Consider the following 22,555-nt stretch of genomic DNA (forward strand, 5'->3'; position numbering starts at 1 on the left):
GAAAAAATGCATATACTAGGGTAATGTTTGAATTTAAATGCATGCATACATTAAAACTTCATGCAAAAATGCCATGTATTATGGAAAATTGCTTTGAAAAAAAATGTGCACATTAGACAAATTTGCTTAATGTTAGTAGTATCCTGCCCATCTGAGTGGGTTGCCCCATCCACTCTGGGTGGCTTCCATAAAAAATGTGTTTATGTAAGAAGCAATTCACACTAAAATGCTGATGAATTTTCATGAGGTGTTTTTTTTTATAAAAAAATATAAAATATCAAACTAATATGAAACATGGAGAACTGAACTTAAAATTGGAAAAGTGAGAAACTGAGAAACCAAAATTGACTGTTTCTCCTGCCCCTGTTTAAAAATTTGGAATCCAGGAGCCTTAAACTCTGAGACTTTCTTGACCCTTCCTCCTCTTTCTTGGCTTCTCTCCCCAGCTGCTGGCTGTCCCTTGAAGGAGGGCTGCTCTACGCCTTTGTTGGCCCTGCTGCTGTGATTGTTCTGGTAGGTTCTCAAATGCTGCCCAGTGGTGTTGGTGGCCATTAGCTTGTTCTGCGGATCATTTATTGTGCTGCCATTTCATCGCTTTCCATGCCGGTGAGCAAAAGGCCTTTAGGAGACGCGTCATTTTCTCCCTTTTAGGTTGAGCACTTTAAGGAATTTTGTTGATATGCCCTTTGCTTTCATTGTCGTTGGGGTTCTTTGTTTGCTTTTAAAGGGGCTGTTTTTGCATTTTATGGAATTGTAAGTCACTTTGAGGCATTTTTTTTATTTAACAGCTGTCTGCTGCAATGTGAATTTTAAGGGGCCTAGAAATTAGATAGCCCTGTGGATGCTGCTGATTGTGGATCTCTCTCTCTCTCTCCACTGCCAGGTCAACATGCTGATTGGAATCATCGTCTTCAACAAGCTCATGTCTCGGGATGGCATCTCAGATAAGTCCAAAAAGCAGCGAGCTGGGTAAGCCCCCCCCCCCCGAAACACACACCAGTTCCAGACACTCTTTTTTCTAACAAAATGCTGAAGCTGTCATACCTGCCAGGAGAACAAGGTGCCATATATGTGGTGGGGCAATGATGTAGGAAGGAAGGGTGCTTGTCTCCTGCTGAGCAAAATATAAATGTTTTTTTTGGGGGGGGGAGCCCACCCCACTACCCTTCCATAGGGAGAAATCCCAACAATCTGATTCTTATAGCTGATTCTGAAAATAATTAATATGGATATTTGGCTACCAGTGGCTACCAGCCATGTTGGCTATATACAGAAGGGGCACTCTCCCAGTAAGCAACAGTATTGGAGGTGGTATCCCTCTGAATATCACTCACTGGGGAGCTTGAGTGGAGAGATTGCTGTTGCCCTCAGGTCCTGCTTGTGGGCTTCCTACTGTGAGTACAGAATGCTGGACTAAATGGGCCTTTGTTCCAATGTGGAAGGGCTTTTATGTTTTCTAAGCAGGGTCCTCCAAGTTCACCAAGTTCAGCTGAAAATTTGGTGGCAACTTACAGACGCACCCCCCCCAATGCAGTCTGCTTTGCTGGTCGTATTGGAAAGTAACGTCCCTTGATATCACAGACACATGCATACACATACTGCCCCTTCTGAATGCAATGTGACCTTAGCTTTTTTGGGTGCAATACAGCCTTCCCCAAACTGACACCCTCCAGATGTATTGGACTACAACTCCCATCAGTCCCATCCAGCAGTCATGCTAGCTGGAGCTGATGGACATTATAGTCCAATGCATCTGGAGGATGCCATTTTGGGGAAAGCTTTTATAATGCATCAGAAATGCACTTTTACCATCTCAGAAAGACAAGGTATAACTCTGAGTTCCCAAGGTAGGTTTACATGCTGCCTGCGTGGTTGCTCAGACTTCACTTAGTTACCAGTTTTTTGTTACTTTAGGGAAAAGAGCATCAACTCCTCCAAGCCCTCTTTCACACAAGCACTTGCAAACAGAGTGCCACATGGTGTGAAGCCTCCAGGTGCCTGTAGCAGATAGCTGTTCCAACAGCTGCTACAACCACCTGCTGAGAGCCCGCTTGTTCTCCGATGCAGCTTCAAACCCAAGAAGCAGCTAGGCTCTGTGGGAGGGAGGGTGAACAAGCTGGAACACAGCAGCAATGCTGGGAGGAAGGGTTGTGAGGGGGCTCTCCACAGGCAGCTGCAATAGCTGCTGGAAACACTGGCTGGCTCAGCTGAGAACAGTGGGTTTAGGTTGAGAAAGTGAGCCCTGAAAAAATGCACCGCTAAAGTCACCCCATGGCGGCTTTGCTCAGAGTTAACGATGGCAATAAAACATCTACTCCACTTTCCCTTCCTATTTTGAGTCCTAGAGAAATTAAAATAATGAATGGGAGTGTGCACGTATGTGAGTCTGTGTGCATGCATGCATAAATGTGTGTATATAAAATTACTTTTTGAAAGAACACTTCCAACTTGAATGAGGTGGGCCACTGTAAATTGTTCAAGGCCCCTCTTTGAATAGAGTCTGACTCAGAGTGGAACTGACTAATATCCCAGCACTGTATTTCCCTGCCAGCCCCTTACCATGAAGAAGGGAGGAGGGTAACATGCATTGGAGGGCTCCCTTGAACAGAAACCCTCCCAGGGAATGGCACTTCCTGCTCAGGATCAACAGCCCCACAATCCCCAGTGGGAAAAGGCACACTGTGCATTGGCTGCATGTTGATGGGAACTCATTATCTGCTTGTTCTTCTCCAGAATAAGGCCTTCAAGGAAATGGGGAGCAGCCCCTAAAAGGGATTTTTGAGCAAATCAATCATTTGAAAAGCTTATTAAGTAATGAATACTCAAAAATCCAAATTTATTTTGGGGACGAGACATTGGGGCAAGCAGCATCCTTGTCATCAGCAGGGCTCAGCTGTACAAGCCAATCTTAGAGGGTTGGGTGCCCAAATTGCCCAGGTCTACATTGAGAGTCAGAGCTCTGCTTACCCTCAAAGTGCCATTTTTGCCATGTGCAGACATCAGTGGCCCACTGTGTAGAGTGTTCCTGCCCTTGTCGTACAGCCTCTCTCTCACACACACAGTGGCAAAAAGCTCTTACCCTCATTTTAAGAACACCTCATTCAAAGCTTCTGGGGCAGCAGAGCTCCAGTTGACAGTGGAGTGGCAGGGAGGAGGGCTCAGCCTCTGCCTGTTGCCTGGAATTTCAGGAGACACTGCTGAGTGTGTATGGCACAGCTTGAGATAGAAGAGGGACAATGCCAAGTCCCACCCTCTCTCCCAAAAAGGCAGCCTTTTCCCTCCTCTTCAGCACCTGCCAAAGGGGCTAAATCCTGCCCTTGGAATTTCTGCCTGCCTTGCTTCGTGCTGGCCATTAACAAGCCGTGCTTCCTGCAACTAACCCGGCTCTCTCTTTCTCTCTCTCTCTCTCCTCTTTTCCCCTCCTCAATTGCTTTCTCCCCATTCCTCCTCCTGTCGGTCTTGTTGCCTCCTTTTCCTTCTGGCTATTTTGTCTTCTTGCTGTGCCTCTTCCCTTCCACACCTTGATGGGCTGGTGGGTGCAACATAATGCATGTTGGTCGGTGTGGAACTGGGACCACCCTCAGCTTCAAGGATCCCCCGTGTGGCAGCCTGCTCTTGAAATGTACCAAGTGCGGTGTGGTCTCCAGCACAGCCCTGCTCACCACCACTGCCAACAGCGCCATGTTAGTCTCTCTCTCTGTGCTCCTCACGCACTTGCTCTGCTGGCTGCCTTCTCTCTCTCTCTCTCTCTCTCTCTCTCTCTCTCTCTCTCTGGCTGCTTTGTTGACAGTGCATGTTGATGGGTGGGCTCTGTAATTTTACAGTTAGAAATGTCACCTGCTCTCACGGGAACTGCTAACGTTTACTTAAGGCGCAATTCCTTAGCTAGCAATTACTTTTGATGCTGTGGAGCCTCTTTATAGTGCCAGTTGATGGATACCATGGAGCAGTGATGAGGAACCTCCAGCCTCCGAATCTCATTAGGTCCACCAGGCCTCCCCATTCAGCCCACAAGGCTGTTTCAGCCAAGTCACACCCACCTGCTCCTATGTGACGCTGGGTATGGGGCAGGTAAAGATGTGGCTCATGTCAAAAGTAGGGCTTGCATAGGTACCTACAAAGAAAGCCCTGTGCCTTTGCAAGCAACAACGATCAGCTGCTTGTTGGTACTTTGGAAGTGCTGCACCTTCACAAGCACTGCTGTGATTAGGCCAAGGGAAATGGATCTGCTGTCAGTTGGCAGCGAGGAGGGGGGACCCCATCTACCTGTTTAGCTTGGCCCCTCTGGGGGTGGGGGAGGTAAGGACCTGCAGCTCATGGGCCAGATCCAATTCCCCGCCCCCACGACATACTATTGTCTACTCTGGCTGGCAACCAATTCCCAGGGTCTCTGTTTTCTGAATTCCTGTGATCCTCAATCTTTGAGATGTCATAGTCAGTGGCGAAGCTGCATGCTCCGCTACCGGGGGCAGAGAGCAGGCGGGGGAGTGGCTGCCCCCCAGGGGCGTGGTGTGCATCCCGGGGGGCGTGGCACGCCACCTGCGAGGGCATGGCACGTGTTCTGGGGGCGTGGCGCCTGGTGCGTGGGTGGGGGGATGTGTGGCATGTGTCCAGGGGGCCTGCCACGATGGCACCCTACCAGAATAGTGGTGCTGGGGGTGGTCCGCTCCCTCCCCGCTCCTGTTCCTCCACCAGTGGTCATAGATTGAACTTTGGACCTTTGCATGCAGAGCACATTTGCTTTTCCACCACTGAAACCTCTTCTTTCCTTGCCAAACCATGGCTTCTTGATTTCAGGCTGGAAGCTGCCATTTCAGTGGGGTGGAACTTCATCTCCCAAAGCACTGAGGTTCTGCAAATGCCCTGTGCCCAGTGTGGCGCCAGCCATGGTCCCTTCACGTGGCTGTTTTCCCCTCTGTGCTGCCTTTCCTAGGATGCTTCAACTACCTCCTCCTTCCTGAATCTGTCACCTAGATCAGCATCCCCCAGCCTGGTGTCCTCCTGATGATTTGGACCATAACTCTCATCAGCCCTAGCCAGCACATCTGATGGGAGTTGTAGGCCAAAACTTCCGGAGGACACCAGGCTGCAGACCTAGATCATGCAGCAAATGAGATGTCATTATGTTGATGATGCAGAATTTAGCTCCATGATGTCATGGAGGATGTTCCAGTTACAGATAGGTAGCCGTGTTGGTCTGCCATAGTCAAAACAAAACAAATTCCTTCCAGTAGCACCTTAAAGACCAACTAAGTAAACTTAGTTGGTCTTTAAGGTGCTACTGGAAGGAATTTGTTTTGTTTTGACTATGGAGGATGTTCGTAAGAGAGGGCACTTTAAAGAACAGAGGAAACACTTCATTTGCCAGAGTGCTGAAAAATCAACATCATTTTTTTATTTTTTTGAAATGGAAGATGTTTTTCAGCACTGCCAAAACTATTTGCAAGAAGCAGCCAGTAGGTCTGGCCTTCACCCAAATGGCAATGGCAGTCGAGAGGGATGCTTGTGCAGTTGAATTTATCAACTCAGAATCTTCTCTCCACTGAACTGTCAAAACTCCTTCAGGTCATTTTTTTTTTAAAAGACACTTTCAAAAACTATTTTTTAAAAAATCTAATGAATTGAAGAACTGTTTGTTTACTGTCCTTTTAGGGTGCCCACAAGGCAATCCCAGACGCTGCATTACGTTTGGGCCAAGCTCTTCAATAGAACAGCTGCAGTAGTAGAGCCATAGAATGTCACTCTACTCCTTTCTGCTCTCTCCACCAGGAAGGACTGTGAACCACCTGCTCTACCTCAGTACCTGCAAGGCCCTGAGGCTAAACTACACCCCCCCCACACACACACTGACTCTGCTGCCATCAGTCGCTCTTCTGCTCCCAGGTCTGTTGCCAGCGGCATCTGGGCTTGCTCCAGGGAGATGAGCAGGGAAGCGAAGTGACTGTGTCTTAAGGGTTTTTTAATTTTTAAAGGCAGTAAAACACACACACACACACACACACACACACAAAAAAAAAACACCTTGCTGAAGAAGCACTTTTTGAAAAATCCCCTTATGTGTGAATTGCTTCAGATAGAAATTATTTTGGCAGCAGGGCAGAAACCATGTACCAGCTTGTCCAACCTACCCGGGGGGAGGGGAGAGTTGGGCAGCATGGAGTACCTCCATCTCCTCTTGCAAATTGATTATTCTTATAAGCCTCTAGAATTAGGCCCGGTTGGCACCCACCAGGGATGGGACAGAAATCCATTCTGTTTGCATTTTAATGTGAACCTACCACATTTGCACTTCCTGAAACGGCACGCAAACTGAAACACAGCTCTGCTTCAGAATTTGCTCTTCTCTGAATGAAAGAGAAAGGGGGGGGAGGACAGACAAGCAAATGTATTAGGAAACTGGTGGCCCTCCAGATGTTCTTGGACTCCAACTCTCATTAGCTCCAGCCAGCATGGCCAGTGGTCATGGATGATGGGAGTTAAGAACCCACCAACATCTGGAAGACCACCAGTTTCCCACATTCAGGTGGGATTTGGTTGCAAAAAAATACATATTCTAGACATAGGTTGCATAGGGAACATGTCAAGATTAACATGCATGAAAATGCACACATATTTTCACATGGACTTTCTTAAAATTTAAACAACCAGCCTATGTGGAAATGGGACAAATTAAATGTAGTAAAACTGAGAAACTGAGCACCTAGAGCACTCTCACACTCTAGCACAGCTCCATTCATCTTAATGATCCTTGCTTATTTATCTTTTTAAAGCATTTATGCCCCGCCCATTATAGCCAGAGAGGCTCCCAGAGTGGTAGGCAAAAATCAGTTCTAAGGGGGTTCCAGCCCTTCAGCTCGCAGACTGAAAAGACATCATGTCACATGAAAAAGGGGGAACGGGGAGGGAGGAGGAAATATCCCAAGCAGAAGTTCTTAAAGTCACAGCCAATGTCAGTGACTGACTCTGTCCATTGCAATCAGCTCCATTTCCGTTCCACTACAGTTTGGCTTCCACTAAAACCTACATTATGTTTCTCATTATCAGGGTTAGCCAAAACTGACATAATTAATTCTAATGCCTTTCAACGGAAGGGAAATGTCACAAACACTGCAGAAAAGAATGTAATTTTTTACGTAACGTTTGAGGGCTAAAGAAAGAACAATACCCACTTCCGCTTGTATTTGCTTGCATGGTTTCTGTTTCAGACCTTGCACAAAACATGTGAATTACGGAAGTTTCTGTCCCCATTTCCAGTTACGACTGGATTCTCTGGCATCCTTACTTATAGTTCTGTCTGTCCTGCCCTTGACAAGGCTTGTGTAGGAGCCTTGCCTGGTGGGCTGCGCTTTCTTGCAAGATCAAAATCAGGACCCTCAACAATTTGGGGAGTGAGGGACTATGCAAAAGACAAAATGCACTGGTGGAAGCAAAGCTTCAGGTGATGTTTGGCAAACTGGCAATAGGCGCCACTTGGTTCCATCCGCTTCCCCTTCACAGTGTCTTCTCCCGATTATATTGCCAGGAACATTCTCCCTGTTTCCTTGCATTTCCTATAATGAGCCTTTAACAGCCGAGCGAAGCACAAGAGGAGACGTTAGAATTAAAAGATAGTTAGGTCTAATTAATCACATGCATGAGTTGCGGCTGCCTCCCTTTTCTCATCTCTCTCTTTCTCTTTCTCTTTCTCTCTCTGCATGACAGAGAGAAAATGAAGGGAATCCATCACATCTGGGAAAAGTTTCCATTTTGATCTGGAAAGGCAAAGAGGGAAATGTGCATGGAGTTAAACAGCAGCTCTAAAATGGATTTTATTTTTACATTTCTCCTTACCCCACCCAAATGTGACCAGATGTGGAATTTGGGGAGGAGGTGCTATGTCTCTGCTAGAGCTGTTTTGATATGGACAGTTCTCATCTTAAAAAAAAAAAGTGCAATCTTGTTGCAAGACAACCCCTTCTTAACAATTAGGATACCTCTAGAGAAAATGTGTTGCAGCCAGTGCTTTTTTTTCTGGGGCGATGCAGGGGGACGCATACCCCCTAAACATTTTGTGAATCTCTGTACTTTTGTCCATTTACTGTACTTCTTTTACCCAATTTAAACTATAAAATTGTGATTTTCTTGAGTCAAAATGAGAGTACCCCTAAACATTTTTTTTTGGGGGGGGAGCACTGGGTACCACACTCATTGGATTGTGGGGTGGGGCATGGTGAGGGCAAAGGATGCAGTTATTCCTTAACCTCCTGGCCTACCCAGTCCCCAGTCGCTTTCTGGGCCTCTGTGAAGCCTACATCCTATTGAAAAAGCTGCTTATGGATCTCTCACCAGCTTGTCTATTTTGACCCACAATCTTACCAATGGTGTCACTGAAGAAATAAACCTCAGGAGGGTGCCCAGTCGGTGTAGACAAAGCTGGGAGCTAATGCATAGGCCTCACAGAAATTCAAATCCCAGGTCAACTGCCTCTTTCACCCCAGTTCTTGGATACTGGGACCCTGCCAATGCCAAGGCTGCAATTACATTTATTTATTGCTTACTACAGGGGTGGCTGGGATGCGGGTGACACTGTGGGTTAAACCACAGAGCCTAGGATTTGCTGATCAGAAGGTCGGCAGTTCGGATCCCTGCGACGGGGTGAGCTCCCATTGCTCGGTCCTTGCTCCTGTCAACTTAGCAGTTCGGAAGCACGTCAAAGTGCAAGTAGATAAATAGGTACCGCTCCGGCGGGAAGGTAAACAGTGTTTTCCGTGCCACCCCCACAATTGGTAGGTGCTGCAGAGGGTACAGCAGAAAAAACGGCAGGCAGTGTGGCAGATCAGGCCCCTTGAACTGGGGTTTAGCATCCCCTGGTGTATTTGCAAGGAAAAGGTGCAGAAGCCATGTACCTGTTGCCCTGACAGGCAAAGCTATGTGGCAGATAAGTTAGGGTGGGTTGGGGGACTGAGGTAAGAAGCTGAGATGCAGCTAAGACAAGGCTGAGGTCATTAAAAAATGAATGAAAGGAAAATAACCGAGCTGCTAGATGCAGGGGAATCTTGGTCTTCCTCGTGGTCCTCATCATTAAAGGCCACCAGAATCCACTAGACATGGGAGGGTGTATCTAACAGCCATGCTCCGACATAGAGCCTTAAGGGACAAGTGGGCAATGCCTCTGACCAGGTGCAGAGTGTGTTCCTTCACTGAAGGAAGCAGGGAGCCCATACATTTTCCATGGTGTCTGCACAGAGCCCAAACATCTCTCTAGAAATATAAGCATAACTGAACAGATCCGTATGTTCCTGGAACCCTCCACCCTCTGCCATGTTGCTTAATGTATGCTCATCTGCCAGCACTAAACTGCTTCCTGCCATCACCTTCTGCCCCCTCCCAAACTCCTTTGGTCACCTACCAATCGTATGCAAAGGGGCTCTTGTCGGGTGGCATGGGTGACCCAGCCTGTGTGCATTCCCCTTCTCCTTTGTGATTGGCTCCTGCACCTCTCTCTCACACCTTCTCCCCTCCCGCCCCCCTCCCAGGGCATCGCTATGGAGCTCCTGCGTGGTCCTTCCCCTGCTGGCGCTCACCTGGATGTCGGCTGTGCTCGCCATGACCGACCGGCGCTCCATCCTCTTCCAGGTCCTCTTTGCAGTCTTCAACTCGGTCCAGGGCTTCGTCATCATCACGGTCCACTGCTTTCTGCGCAGAGAGGTGGGCGACATGCACTGCCAATGTGCTGGGACTTTCATTGGGTGTCCTCCTGCTGTGCTTTCTCTTTCCTGAGTCATTATTTTAACAGAGAAACACAAAACACATGAAGGAGAGATCAAAGAATCATAGAATTGTAGGGGATCCTTAGATGCAGTACCAAGATGCAGGTAGACCCTATGGGGATTGAACCTGAAACCTTGGCATTATCAGCACCACGCTCTAACAAACTGATGATAACTGAACGCCACCTTGAAATAAAAAAGTGGGATGTAATAATACATTTCTCCAATTTGTAGCCTCTCAAAATTAGGCTGGTTTAACAGGCATCTAAAAAACAACAACCACAAGCCTTTTTCCCTCTCTGACAATAAATTCATATACAGAAAATTTTTTGACATCCCCTCCAAATAAAAACCACTTAAGTCTGCCCCTGCTGGTGCTCCCATTTTTCTTGGGGATGGAACATTTCAGCTCAGCTTTAAGAACAGCAGGTTTTTCCAGTTTTCATTTAGATAATAAGTCGACCTCTCCTGTCTAGCATTTGGGAATCACTGTTCTGCACTGAGGTGAACCCAACCTCTTGAAGGCCATAGGCCACATCCCCTCAGGGGCAGCCTTCCAGGGGCCACATACCAGTGGTAGATGTAGCCAGAGGTAAAAAGTGGGAGAAATAGCAGCAACGTAGCCTAAATGCAAGGCATGCACAGTCCAGAATTTTACACCTGCACACCTGGCAGGCAAACAGAGTCATAGAGGGGTGTGGCCTGGGGGTCCATGGATCTGATGGAGAGGCCTGGAGGGCCACATTTGGACCCTGGGCCTGAGGTTCCCCACCCCTGGCCTACACAGAGGGGGCAGTCTTTTTGATGGGACACAGGGAAGGAGAATCCCCCAATTTATTTATTCCACACAAACCCCACTGTTCAAAGCTTTGAGGTTTTTTCCTACTATCAAGCAGTATATAATTTTGATGAAGCAAAAAATAAATAAATGGCCTTTGCCATCCCAACCCACTTTCATTTGCTCGGGTTCTAAAACAGTCAGTCCAATTAATGGCTGCCTGGGACATGGGTGGAGAATTGGCTACATTTCCCTCAGCCTACATGGAGACAACCTTCTTCGTATTTCATCCATATGCACACTGCAGGCCAGAGTTTTTCTCCCTACCCTTGACTTTTTACACTTCCCCATTTATCTTCGCCTGATGGGTGGTGAGCGACTGCTCCATAAACATAAAGCACAGGCCCCGCAGAGGTGGCCCATGCAACGCCCGCTGCTGCCAGCTGCTTTCCACATCCCTCACTCTCCTGTCAGGAGCGAGGAGCTAGTAACGGCCATGTCCTTGCCACAGATTTGGTCGCTCAGCGGCATTAAGGCTGGCACCGGGGTGCTAAGAAGCTCCTCCGAAACGGCTGGTGTGCTTTAGGCACGCAAGCTGAGCGAGTCACAATTTATGCAGACTAATAAACAAAAGCATTGGGGGGGGTGGAGGGGTTGAAGGGAGGCTTGATGCTAGCTCACAAATACTCCCAAGGTAACAGTGTATAAGCAGCAGTAGGAAATTTGTTGCCGCACGATTGGAAGCAGAAACTGATGCAAAGCCCTCCCCAAGCACATGCTGCCCACAGCTCATGCACCTCCATTTTGCTCTGCCCACTTCTGCATCTCTCCCCTTTCCCCCCTCCCGTAGTCACTGGCATGCAGCTCCCGAAAGGTTGCCTACGAGGGAATGTGGCCCTCGGTGTTTGAAAAGGTTCCCCACCCCTGGTCTAGCCAACAGGTGGAGATGGAACTTGATGCTCTCTACCACCAGTGTTGGCTCTGGTTGGTGGGGGAAGTAGCAACAGAACAGGAGCCAGATTGAGGGAGAAGGTCTGAGGCCTCCAGAGACTTGAGACCACATTGCCTGTCTGTACCTCTCCCAGGTACAAGATGTGGTGAAGTGCCAGATCGGAGTGTGCAAGAGTGACGAGAATGAGAACTCCCCTGACTCCTGCAAGAATGGGCAAGTCCAGATCATGGTGAGTGAGTGTGGGGCCCATGTTGTAGGGTGGGGGAGGGAGAACTGGTCGCATGTGCACAAAGGGTGTTGCACTCCCCCCCCCCCGCATCCCCTTCTAGGCTTTCACAAGCTTGTTTTGGCTGAGTCCTCCTTGATGGGATATTCGCAGAGCTGATGCTGACATGATCTAGAACCTTTCTGGGCACACACAGTAAGGAATGGTCTGTGCTTATATAGTGCTTCCCACAGTGGCGTAGCGTGGGTTGTCAGCACCCGGGGCAAGGCAAGTAATTTGCGCCCCCTAACCTGTGGATTTGCGCCCCCTAACCCGTGGATTTGCGCCCCCTAACCTGTGGATTTGCCCTAACCCCAGATGTTGCGGCCGGTGCGGCCGGCCCCCCCTGCACCCCCCACGCTACGCCACTGGCTTCCCACAAGTGTTTTCACATATGCTGTCAGTGATTCTTACAAGTGCTCTGTGGCCTAAGCTAATGTTATTTTTATTACAGAGGAGACACAAAGCGGGACTGGGGCTGATGGGTGTCCTAGGCCAAAACATCTGGAGGGCACCAGGTTAGGGAATACTGATCTAGGGAGGTTATGTTTACTGAGACTTAAATCAATGGCTTGCATAGCTCAAGCCCTTGGCCACTATGTTTTAGCCTTTCAACACATCCAAGGTGGCAAAACTTGCCATTTTGGAAATGACATTGCTGCCATTTTGGATTAGGCATGTCCATCTTTGATATTGTGTGTGTGTGTGTGTGTGTGTGTGTGTGTGTGTGTGTGTGTGTGTACAGTCAATCAGTTGTCAGATTTTAACACCACCATGTTGCATATGAACAGGAAAATACAGCACAATCATTTGAGCTTGGGTGGGTGGGTGGGTTTTATGTGGCATCTCCAAAAGAAAGTGTTTTAGTCAATCCTAGGCCTACGCAGAGTAGAGGCATTGACTAACTTAGCCCACTGATTTCCTTGAGTGCTCTGAGTAGAATGTAGTTGGCTGTAACTCCCTAAAAATGTTCAAAAAGCACTCGGTCTCCCTTCTCCAGCGTAATATTTATGCCTCTTGAAAGGCTCAAAGCTGGCTAAGGAACATCACTGAGCCACCTTTGTTGCCCACGATGCATTCATTTCTCCACTCCCACCTTCTCTCTGTCTCTTCCTCTCGCTTCCTCTCTCGTCTCTCTTTCGTTCTCTCCCTTTCTCCCCCTCTTTCTGTGTTTTTATAGACAGATTTTGAAAAGGATGTTGACCTGGCGTGTCAGACAGGTGAGTCCCTCTTCCTTTCTCTCTGGCACTCGTATGGGTCAGCCAGGGAGGCTTTGGGAAGAGCTTATCATCGAATAGGGAAGGGGCCAGTTAAAGTTCTTTCTGAGGACATTGCAGAACATGGGCCTCCATAGGGAAGAGGGATCAGGAGCATAGTTTTTAGCAAGGATGGTCCTATGCTAGGCAACCAGCCCCTGAGCCCCCCCAGGAACAGCACATCCCACAGGCAGGAAGGAAATAGGAAGGGCTAGGTCAAGCTGGTGACAAAAGAGACTAGCTGTCAGTCCCATGAGTTTCCAGCTTAAGGCTCAGCGGGCTTCCGATTAATCACCCACACCCAGTATTCACAACTGGCCACAAGGAACTCCCCTGTGCCATGTCATCTACCCAGCTCACAATTTCAATTCCGTGGTCTTTGCCAACCTGGTCCCCTCCAGATATTTTGCACAGCCAGTTCCCATCAGCCCCAGCCAGCATGTCCATGCTATCATCTCTCCCAGCATTGTATAGCTATGTTGTCTGGGGCTGACGAGAAGTGAAAACCAAAACATTGGGAGGGCACCAGGCTAGCAAATGCCAGCTCGCAGCATTTGCATGCCCAGAGGTGCCCAGAGACAGTTCCACCTCATCTTTCAGGTTCTTCTGGGCTGTTCTTTAAGCATACCTGGATCTCCAGGTTCCTGGAAAAACCGCTCCTGTTACCTCCATTTATGACAACAGCTCCAGCTAACACCCTCCCCTGGTGTGCTCTTCAGACTGAGAAGTGCTCCCACCAAAGGGACTTTTCCACCTTTCTTCCTTCCCACCCAGCCCCAAATCCACAGACTGAAGCATTCCCTAAGTGCAGGTGCTCCCCTTAATTCTCCCAGAAACTGTTTCATGTTCCATTTGACTGTCCACTTCCCTCCCAGTCCTCTTCAAAGAGGTTAACACGTGCAACCCAGCCACCATCACGAGCACCTTGTCGCGCATCTCCCTGGATGGGGACGAGGATCCGAAGCTCAACACCAGCTCCGAGGGCAGCCTGGGCTTCTCCACCCTTCCTGGGAATATCCCACCCACTTCCATCCTGGTCCAGGTGCCCAAAATGACACATAACATTGTGAAAGGGCTCAACGAGCTCAACGACCCTCCTGCGAAGAAGGACGTCAACCTGGATCCAGCTCGGGGGGCGGTGTACCTGTGTGGCGACAGCAGCCTGCGGCAGTTGGACTATGGGTGGCTGCGGCCACAGGAGGCCACCCTGGAGAGCAACTACATGGTGCTGCCACGGCGGACAGTGAGCCTTAAGCCCTTCACCAGGGAGGAGGGCAAGCTCAACATTAAACTGGATGATGCGCCGGGCCTGGCCAAGGGCCGCCACCCCATGGAAGCCGAAGCCTACCCCAGCTTTGCCTCCATGGACCACATCAACGTGAACCTGAACCAGCCGTACGGGACGGTCAAGCACCCCTACGGCCTCCAGTTCAAGCAGCACCCTACAGTACGGCAGATCTTGGCCTCAGAGCTGTCGGAGCGCAGCCGCACCATGCCACGCACTGTGCCTGGCTCCGCCATGAAGGTGGGCTCCCTGGAGGTAAGAGCAGCAGTGGGCGGGAGCGGGCCGGGGAGACATGTAGGCCAGCCTCCCCCAATGTAGCACCTACCAAGTATGTTGGACAGCAACTTCCATCAGCTCTGGCCAATACAGTGCTGTGCTGTCTGTAGCTGATGGGAGCAAGGCTGGTGTAGACAGTGCTTTCTCAAAGTGGGAATGGGCATCGAGTCTGCATGCCTACATCTGTATTTATCTGCAGGTCACCACTTTATTGATTTATTTGTTTGAAAAGATGTATATACCGCTTGATTGTAACAAAACCTCAAAGCAGTTTACAAAAATATTAAATTATGCACCCGCTAGAAGAGAGGGTGCATGGGCAAAATTTATGTCTGTGCAGGTAAATCTATAGAAGGATGCACAAGTTGGTGGCTTGAGCATGAATACAGGGTACCACAAAAGAGGGGAGTGTGCATGAATTAATGCAATAACTGAGGAATATTCCAAATGATACAAAGGCCAATCTGCAGCAAAGAATACTGAATTATGTCAGTTTATAGCATCATAGCTCACCAGCTCCAAAAAAAGAATCCTGGGAACAGCAATATGATGAAATTGCTGGTACACAAGCCTAGTTCTTGCACAGCTACAGTCCCCAGGGTTCCACAGGTGAGCAATTGTGACGTTATTTTTAAGTTTGTAGCATCACTACACCCATTGAAAGTTGAGGTGCCGGCACCAAGCAGAAAGGGTTAAGAATTGTGAGGAGGGAGAACGTTCTTTCTGTAGTGCAGCCTTCACCATCCTGGTTCCCTACAGATGCTTTGGAATGTGGCTGATGGGAGTTGTAGTCCAAAAACCTGGAGGGCATTGGGTTGCCAAAGGCTACGGCAGTAGGCAGAAGTACCCATTCAGACTTTCATCATAAGCATGGAAGGTGCCTTTCCCCATCCCACTTTGGCACTCATTTCTATCCTCCAAAGGACCCTACAGATCAGTGTGGAGACCAGCTGGGTTTTGCTTCATCTCTTTTTCTCCACTCTTCACCAAATGTGGCATTTGCTCAGTGTCCTTTCCCACCACCCACTTTGTTTGCAAAACAGATTCCCTGCAGCTGTGAAAAGGCAGATTTTGGGGGGTTTCCACCCTCAAGTCTGGCCTTTCAAAGGAGAAGTCACTGCAGACAAAGCTGATTGTGGGAATAACCTCCCATTAATTAAGAGCTGGCTTCAGCTCACCAGCAGTTGCTAATGAACACACATATGTGCGCCCACAGTTTTTGTGCAAAGCCACAGGCAGCAGCTTTTCCAAGCTGGGAAGAGAAATGTGGCTTTCTGGGGGAGCGGAAGAGTTTCTCAGCTTCCAATAAGAACCTAAGAAGAACCTGGCTGCAGCATCAGGCCAATGGCCCATCTAATCCATCTATATACTGATCTCACAGTGGTCAACCAGGAGCCTATGTGAAGCTGAAAGCAGGACGTGGGTGCATTGGTGATCCCCCCAATTGTGATTTAAACTATGTACTGTGTGAAGAAATACTTTTGTTTTCCAGCATTGAGCTTCATTGGATGGGCCCAAACTCTACAATTATGAAATATGGAGGGGGGAAACCCTTTAGCCACACCAAGCAAATTATATACTGCCCTATCATGCCTCTTCTTACTCATCTTTTTTTCCAAACTGAAAAGTCCTAAACATTGTAACCATTGCATGGGTCAATTCCCATTTGGTTGCTACCTAAATCTCTCTAGTCAGCTGGAAACAGGAAGTGCCAGTCAAACTGCCTCAGGAATTTGGGGTAGGGACCCTTGCCTCTCGTTGCTTTTGTGCTGCTGCCATAATGGCTTGGGACTTCCTTTCTCCTCTTCCTCCTAAAATACTTTGACAGACTTCTACTCCAATCCTCCCATCCCAAGTCATGTTGATGGGCTTCCTTTATGTGCTATTAGGTTTTGGGGGCCCACCCTCCTCCCATACACGTGCTCTCTAAATGCTGAACAAATTAGTAAAGGCTTCTTTCCCTCCCTTCCTTTCCCCCCCCCCTTTTTTTGCATCCGTTTCCTTTGTGATATGCCTACATCCCTCCCCAGAGAAAAAGACTGCGGTACTCTGACCTGGATTTCGAGGTAAGTGCCTGCCCAGTCTTCTCTTCTTCCTGGTGTCACAAAGAGACCTCCTTTGCCCCAACGAGATTATTCTTGTGCTCTGCACAGCAGATGTCTATATGATACAGATCTCTATCAGCTTCAGTTTGTTACAGACTTAAACTGGTTTAAGAATAATTCCATCTCCAACACTTGCCCCACAGAACCTCAGGAAGTGTAGTTCTGAGCCCAGGAGGCCTATGAATTTCTAGCTATTCATGTCAAGCAAGAGTTCCCAGGATTCTTTGGAGTCAGTGATACTTGTCTCAAACCAATTAGGTTTGTAGTGCCCCTCCAGACTCTTGTTGTTGTTGGGTATATTTTGCAAGCTGTCCTTAATACTGCAATAGTTTGTTAGTGGTGGATTTATACTGGACCATCCACACGTCATTCCACTTTATTCTGCAATGCTTCCCTAATGTTATCGCATTGTTGCTAATCTGGAGGGGGATCTCTTGCACTATAGTGCCAGAAAAGCAGGGCAAAACAAGCAAAATGGAATGTGTGTCTCATAGCAAGTTACAGGATTTGGGCAGGAAGTTATGGGACATGCATTGATGGGAAACAAAGCAGTATCTCCATCCCAAAACTACACAAACAGTAGAAAGCAGCACCATGTGTAACCACCCCAATGCAATCATGAGCACAAGTAATCATGTGACAAGTTAGAGAAGGTTTTAGCCAGCTGGTGTGTGGGTATGTAAGGAGACAAAACAGGATTGGGGAGAGAACCCCCACCCCACCCCTTTACTTAAGGCTCTCTCTTCTCAGAAGCCCAGTCAGTTTCTGGAGAGTCTCATATGTCATGCATGAGGAAGGGAGTAGGCACTGCAATACCCATTTTGTTTATTTCCTCTCTCAAGCCTCTTTTCCTGGTTCTGATTTAAGCATAATCTGATGAAATAGGCCCCCAAGTTTTATAACAGGCAATAAAGAGCGTTAGCAGTTGATTAAAATGCCGGAGCCAGAGATGCGAGTATTTTAGCTGAGTTTATGGGGGAAGAGGTAATATCCTTCCACTTACTGCGAAAGGTTTGATAGTGGGGTGCAGCTCCAGCCAGCCTTAAAGGCTCATCATCAACTGATTTCCGCCCATAAACGTTGACCTGACAGACTCTCTGGTCGTTGATCTGAGGAAAAGAAAAACAACACTCTGGGCCATCCTGCCAGCCACTTAACATCCAGCAGGGGAGAGGCAATAGTTTTCTGGAGCTTTGACACAAGGTATGATAAGGACCTTCCAGGCTGCACCCACCTCATCCTGTGAACAGAATTTGCTAGGCTTTGTAGTGCTTCAGGAACCTGCAACAGCCTGAGACCACAACAGGACACAAGGAATGAGAAAACCACAGGGAACAATGCCTCTTTCAGACTGCCTAAAGCTCTCTTAAAAACTACTTCCTGCCTCCAGCCAGCCCCGGTTCTTTGTGAGTGGAAGTTCAACAATGCTTTTGAATTTCCCCTTCAAAAACTAAAAGGATATATTGCAGAGGTTAGAGTAGATGACCCTCTTGGTCCCTTCCAACTTTACAGTTCTATGATGGAGTTTGCTTCATGCTTGTTATCTTAGTGGCTACTCCTTGTGCAACACTAATCAGGATAATATAAAAGAAAAGAAAAGAAAAGAAAAAAATTCCTTCCAGTAGCACCTTAAAGACCAACTAAGTTAGTTCTAGGTATGAGCTTTCGTGTGCATGCACACTTCTTCAGATACACACTTTTATTTTGTTTTGACTATGGCAGACCAACACGGCTACCTATCTGTAACAGGATAATATATTTATTGTTAGTATATTATTGGCCATCCCAGCTCACCTGATCTGGGGAAGTAAAGAGATTTCCCCCTTAATAGCACAAAACTCTTCCCGTTCAAAAATCTTCAGAACAGCCCTGCAATGTTGACCAGTACTGATCATCCTCATCATCTGCAACAAGGATGCAGGGCATTTTTCAGTCTGAGGGCTGCATTCCCTTCTGGAAAACCTTCTGGGGTGAGGGGAACCTGCCAGGGTGAAAGGCAAAAAAGTGGGTGGAGCAATGGAGGTGACTCTTCTCTCTTTTTTGCAAATGTCAGAGCTTACACACACATACACAAAAGGCATTATCACAGTTCAGAGAATGCTGAGCTAGGAGGACCAATGGTCTAATGCAGCATCTTCCTGTGTTGCAAGCAAAAGTGCTTGGGGAGGAGGGTGTGCAGGAGGGATGTGAACAGAGGAGGAATCTGCGGAAGTCCACATGAGGTTCTCCACTCCTGCTGCACAAGCAAGTGCTGGCTTAAGGCTGCCAAGGGAGTCCAAGGCTCAGGCTGGGATGGGCAAGGGACTCCTCACATTTCATGTGCTTTGAACCATCCAGAGTTGCTTTGGGGAGATGAGCTCCTGTGCCCACTGACTTCTCTGCTCTTTCTTTGCTCTCTCTCCCTCCCCTCTTGGGACTTGTTGATTTAAAAATCTGCAGAAAGTCATGCATACAAGAAAGCGCCACTCAGAACTTTACCACGAGCTGAATCAAAAGTTCCACACACTGGACCGGTATCGGGCTCCAGCTACCAATGCAGCAAAGGTAAGAATGGGAGGAAAGCAAAGGAACAAAATCCTTCCTCATTAAGGCTCGGAGAGCATCTGGCAATAGTACTGAGCAGGGCTTAATCTGATTGGCAGGGGTGGGGTGTGTGGTTTAAACTCAGCACCTGTTTTGAATGCCTCTGGAACATGTGACATCATAATGCTCCTGAGCATATGCAGAAGTCAAGGCAGATGAAATGATTTAATTGGTGCAACACAGATTTCACATTTGGGGTTCGTTTGGACAGGATGACCACTGATTTTTTTTTTTTTTAAGAAAGTTGCATTTAACTATGAAAGATAAAAAAGAGTCTCATGACACCTTAAAAACTAGGAATCTTATTATGGACCAATAGAGTCCACTTCTTGATGAACAGAATTGAATTTCTTTGGGTCTGAATAGAGACAAGGGTTTTCTTTCCCAATACTATACTCACCTGCTATATAGAGGCATCCACAGGAGGGTGTTTCTGAAGGCAGCTAAGAGGACATTGGGTTGTATCCAACTAAGTTTTACTCAGAGTTGACCTGCTGAAGTTAAAGAACTTAAGTTAGTCATGTCCATTAACTCCAAACAGGACTAGCATTGCATCCAACCCATTTGTTTGCTTGGGCTTTTCTGCAACTACATTATTGGCCAATTTTAGATAAGGTACATATCCCCAGCATTGTTTAGAGTTTGCTGTTGATTTTATTTCGATTTTATGCTCTTAACACTTGAATGGTGAATTTTGTTCTATAAACCACTTTGGGGTCCTTGAATGTATTTTAATAAATAAAACAATAAATAATTAACCCCACATTGCCAAATTGTTTGTCACTTATCACTGCTATCGGAAAAGGGTCACTGTGCTTCTCTTACATGTATTCTGGCTCTAACTGAACTGTCACTATCTGTACTTTTTCTGTTGTTTCCCCCTGACCAACCCCAACCATCCACACTGCTTACAATTCCACCCCTGTTACAACCATGTGCATAGCTAAGCTGTGCCTGCAACTGAGGATGTTTAAAAAGCAGATTAAATGTGAAGACAAGAGGAAAACACACTACAAAGTGACATAGACTAGGAATCCTTCGATTCACCCATCCTTAGTGTAAACTCTGCTGAATTCCACACCATGAAATACCAGAGTTTGGGCCCAGGTTGAGTTGGATCACAGAGTGGGAGGGGAGGCATAGTCTATGGGCTTAATTCTTCTTGTTGTTCTCACACAGAGAGAAAAGCGGTGGAGCGTCTCTTCAGGGAGTGGGGAAAAGAATATGCCTGGCGTAAGTTTTTGTTATCCTTTGATAACGGGAGAGAGGAAGGAAGAAGAGAGAGGCATTATGGGAGAGGATTTGCTGGTGCTGGTCACCTAATATACAAAGTAGGAAACAGGCCAAAGCCATCAGGAATAGCATCTGTAGCTTCTAAAGCTATTGCTGAGTCCACAGGACACCAGAGAGCCTTGGCAAAGCAATTGCTATCTGTAGACAATACCACAGTCATGTTATGAAGGGTTTTGGACAGGATTCCAGTCTCACCTGGAGGCATCCTTCTATGTGCTCTGCTACAGTCATTTCTGGGCCAGCTATTTTCAGCGGAAGCCGCTCTGTGTATCTTGTGCAGTTTATTTTTCACTCTGTAGCCTAACAGCACCCCTCCTCTTTTCTCTCCCTTCTTTCCCCAGCAGGAAGTCACCAGCCCAGAGAGCCGGCAGCAGAAGCAGAAGTCTTGGAGCACCTTCAAGGCCATGACGCTGAGCTCCCTGCCCTCCAAGCACCGGGAGAAACTGGAGCTGCACTCCGCCGACTGGGAGAAGCATTGCATGAGCCTGGATCTATCCGAGGGGGACTTCCAGACAGAAGTGTGAGCCTCGTGAACTCTGGGATTTATTGATCTATAAATATATATAAATATATATATATATTTTCACACTGACACTTTGGAAAAAGAAGAGAAAAAGAAAAGACAGCTCCACCCCCTTCCAGCGGTTTTACTGAGGAGGGGGGCAGTTTTGGAAACAGTGGCCACCTCTTTAAATGGTCCTCGAGAGGAGGAGGAGGAGGAGAGGGGGCGGGATAGCAGGAGCTGCACCCTCCCCAAGTGTCACAAAGGCACAGCCATGCACACACCCCACATAAGCACTTGCTCCACTTGGAGGTCATGATGAGGCGGGGAGGCATTCACACACAGAGAGAAAGACGCACACCTTCTGCCAGCCCCTCTTTTTCCCCGTGCAGTGATTCACTGCCAGGATCCAAAAGCGCTCACACAATCACGCCAGCGGCTGTTCCGGCCTCAGGACTTGGAGGGGCAGGGGCAGGTTTCCCCCCACTTGGGGGCAAGAGAACCAACCTTAACTCTTTTCTATCTGGACCTTTCCTCAGGCCATGCACTGTGTGCACGGCCAGCAGTCTGGGATAGCTGTCGCCACTGCCCTGCGTCTCCCCGTTTGAGACTCGGCTCCTTGCACCGTCCTCCCTCCAGCACCAGATCTCCCTGCCTGGGCAGCGGGGGAGAAGACCTGGCTCCTTCTCTGCCCCATTCTGCCCCAGGTTGAATCTGAGTCTCCCTCCCTACCTGGAACACCCTCCCCACGTCTCCCTTCCCCATCCTCACCTGCTCTATCCCAGGCTGGGCGGGCGCTATGTTTGTTGGAAATAAAACATTCACTCTGTGGAACTTTTGCTGCTGTTTCATTCTTGGTTTTACTGCTCTTTGACCAATGATGTAAGAACAAGCACAGGATGCCCTGCCTTATACCAAGTCAGTATATGGCTGACGAAAATTCATTAACAGTAATGTACCAAAATTCAACACATTCTAATACTTAAGAGTCTTAAATGCTATTTACAATGCCAAAATAACATACCCAACTCAATATTTCAAAGCCAAGCAGTTCAATATTCTTGCAATAAGTCCAAGCAGTGCTTGGGGGGGCGGCGCAGGGGGGGCACATACCCCTAAACATTTTGTGAATCTAAGTTTGGCCTCATTGAAGGGCAGTATTTCAATATGAGTAGGAAAATTAGAGTACCCCTAAACATTTTTTTTAGAAAAAAAGTACTGAGTCCAAGAGAATAACTCTCTATTTCTATATTTGTTGCTGATGCGATTCCAATGGAACTCCAGCAACAAGATAACTTAATATCAATCTTTGTTTCATAAATCTTTGTTTCTTCTGGTCGGCCCGAAATGGAACTTCAGCCTTGAGAAGAGATTCTTTTCAAAGAGAGCAAAGCTGGCTCATGCTTGAGCCGCTGTCCTTGTTTTTTGCATTGACCGTGAAATAGCAAAATCTGAGGGCTTACTAAACCCCTAACAAGCCTCCATAATGGATATTATTGGGCTGTCTTCAG

At 47.7% G+C, this 22,555-nt stretch overlaps 1 protein-coding gene across 4 annotated transcripts in view; it reads left to right on the forward strand.

Annotated features, from left to right (window-relative positions):
- ADGRB2 (adhesion G protein-coupled receptor B2) overlaps nucleotides 1-21,878 on the forward strand; it is a 170,476-nt gene extending 148,598 nt beyond the window's left edge. For all 4 annotated transcript variants that reach the window (XM_081870362.1, XM_081870363.1, XM_081870361.1 and 1 more), the window contains exons 21-31: nucleotides 447-513; nucleotides 884-969; nucleotides 3,585-3,683; nucleotides 9,516-9,687; nucleotides 11,613-11,708; nucleotides 12,925-12,964; nucleotides 13,876-14,540; nucleotides 16,592-16,627; nucleotides 19,106-19,210; nucleotides 20,429-20,482; nucleotides 20,884-21,878. In XM_081870362.1, coding sequence (XP_081726488.1) covers nucleotides 447-513; nucleotides 884-969; nucleotides 3,585-3,683; nucleotides 9,516-9,687; nucleotides 11,613-11,708; nucleotides 12,925-12,964; nucleotides 13,876-14,540; nucleotides 16,592-16,627; nucleotides 19,106-19,210; nucleotides 20,429-20,482; nucleotides 20,884-21,066 — 1,603 coding nt within the window. In that variant the 3' untranslated portion in view covers nucleotides 21,067-21,878. The remainder of the gene's footprint in view (nucleotides 1-446; nucleotides 514-883; nucleotides 970-3,584; nucleotides 3,684-9,515; nucleotides 9,688-11,612; nucleotides 11,709-12,924; nucleotides 12,965-13,875; nucleotides 14,541-16,591; nucleotides 16,628-19,105; nucleotides 19,211-20,428; nucleotides 20,483-20,883) is intronic.
- The last annotated feature ends 677 nt before the right edge of the window (nucleotides 21,879-22,555 follow it).

Source organism: Podarcis erhardii, assembly GCF_964252035.2.
Source record: "Podarcis erhardii genome assembly, chromosome: 7".
Classification (NCBI taxonomy): domain Eukaryota; kingdom Metazoa; phylum Chordata; class Lepidosauria; order Squamata; family Lacertidae; genus Podarcis; species Podarcis erhardii.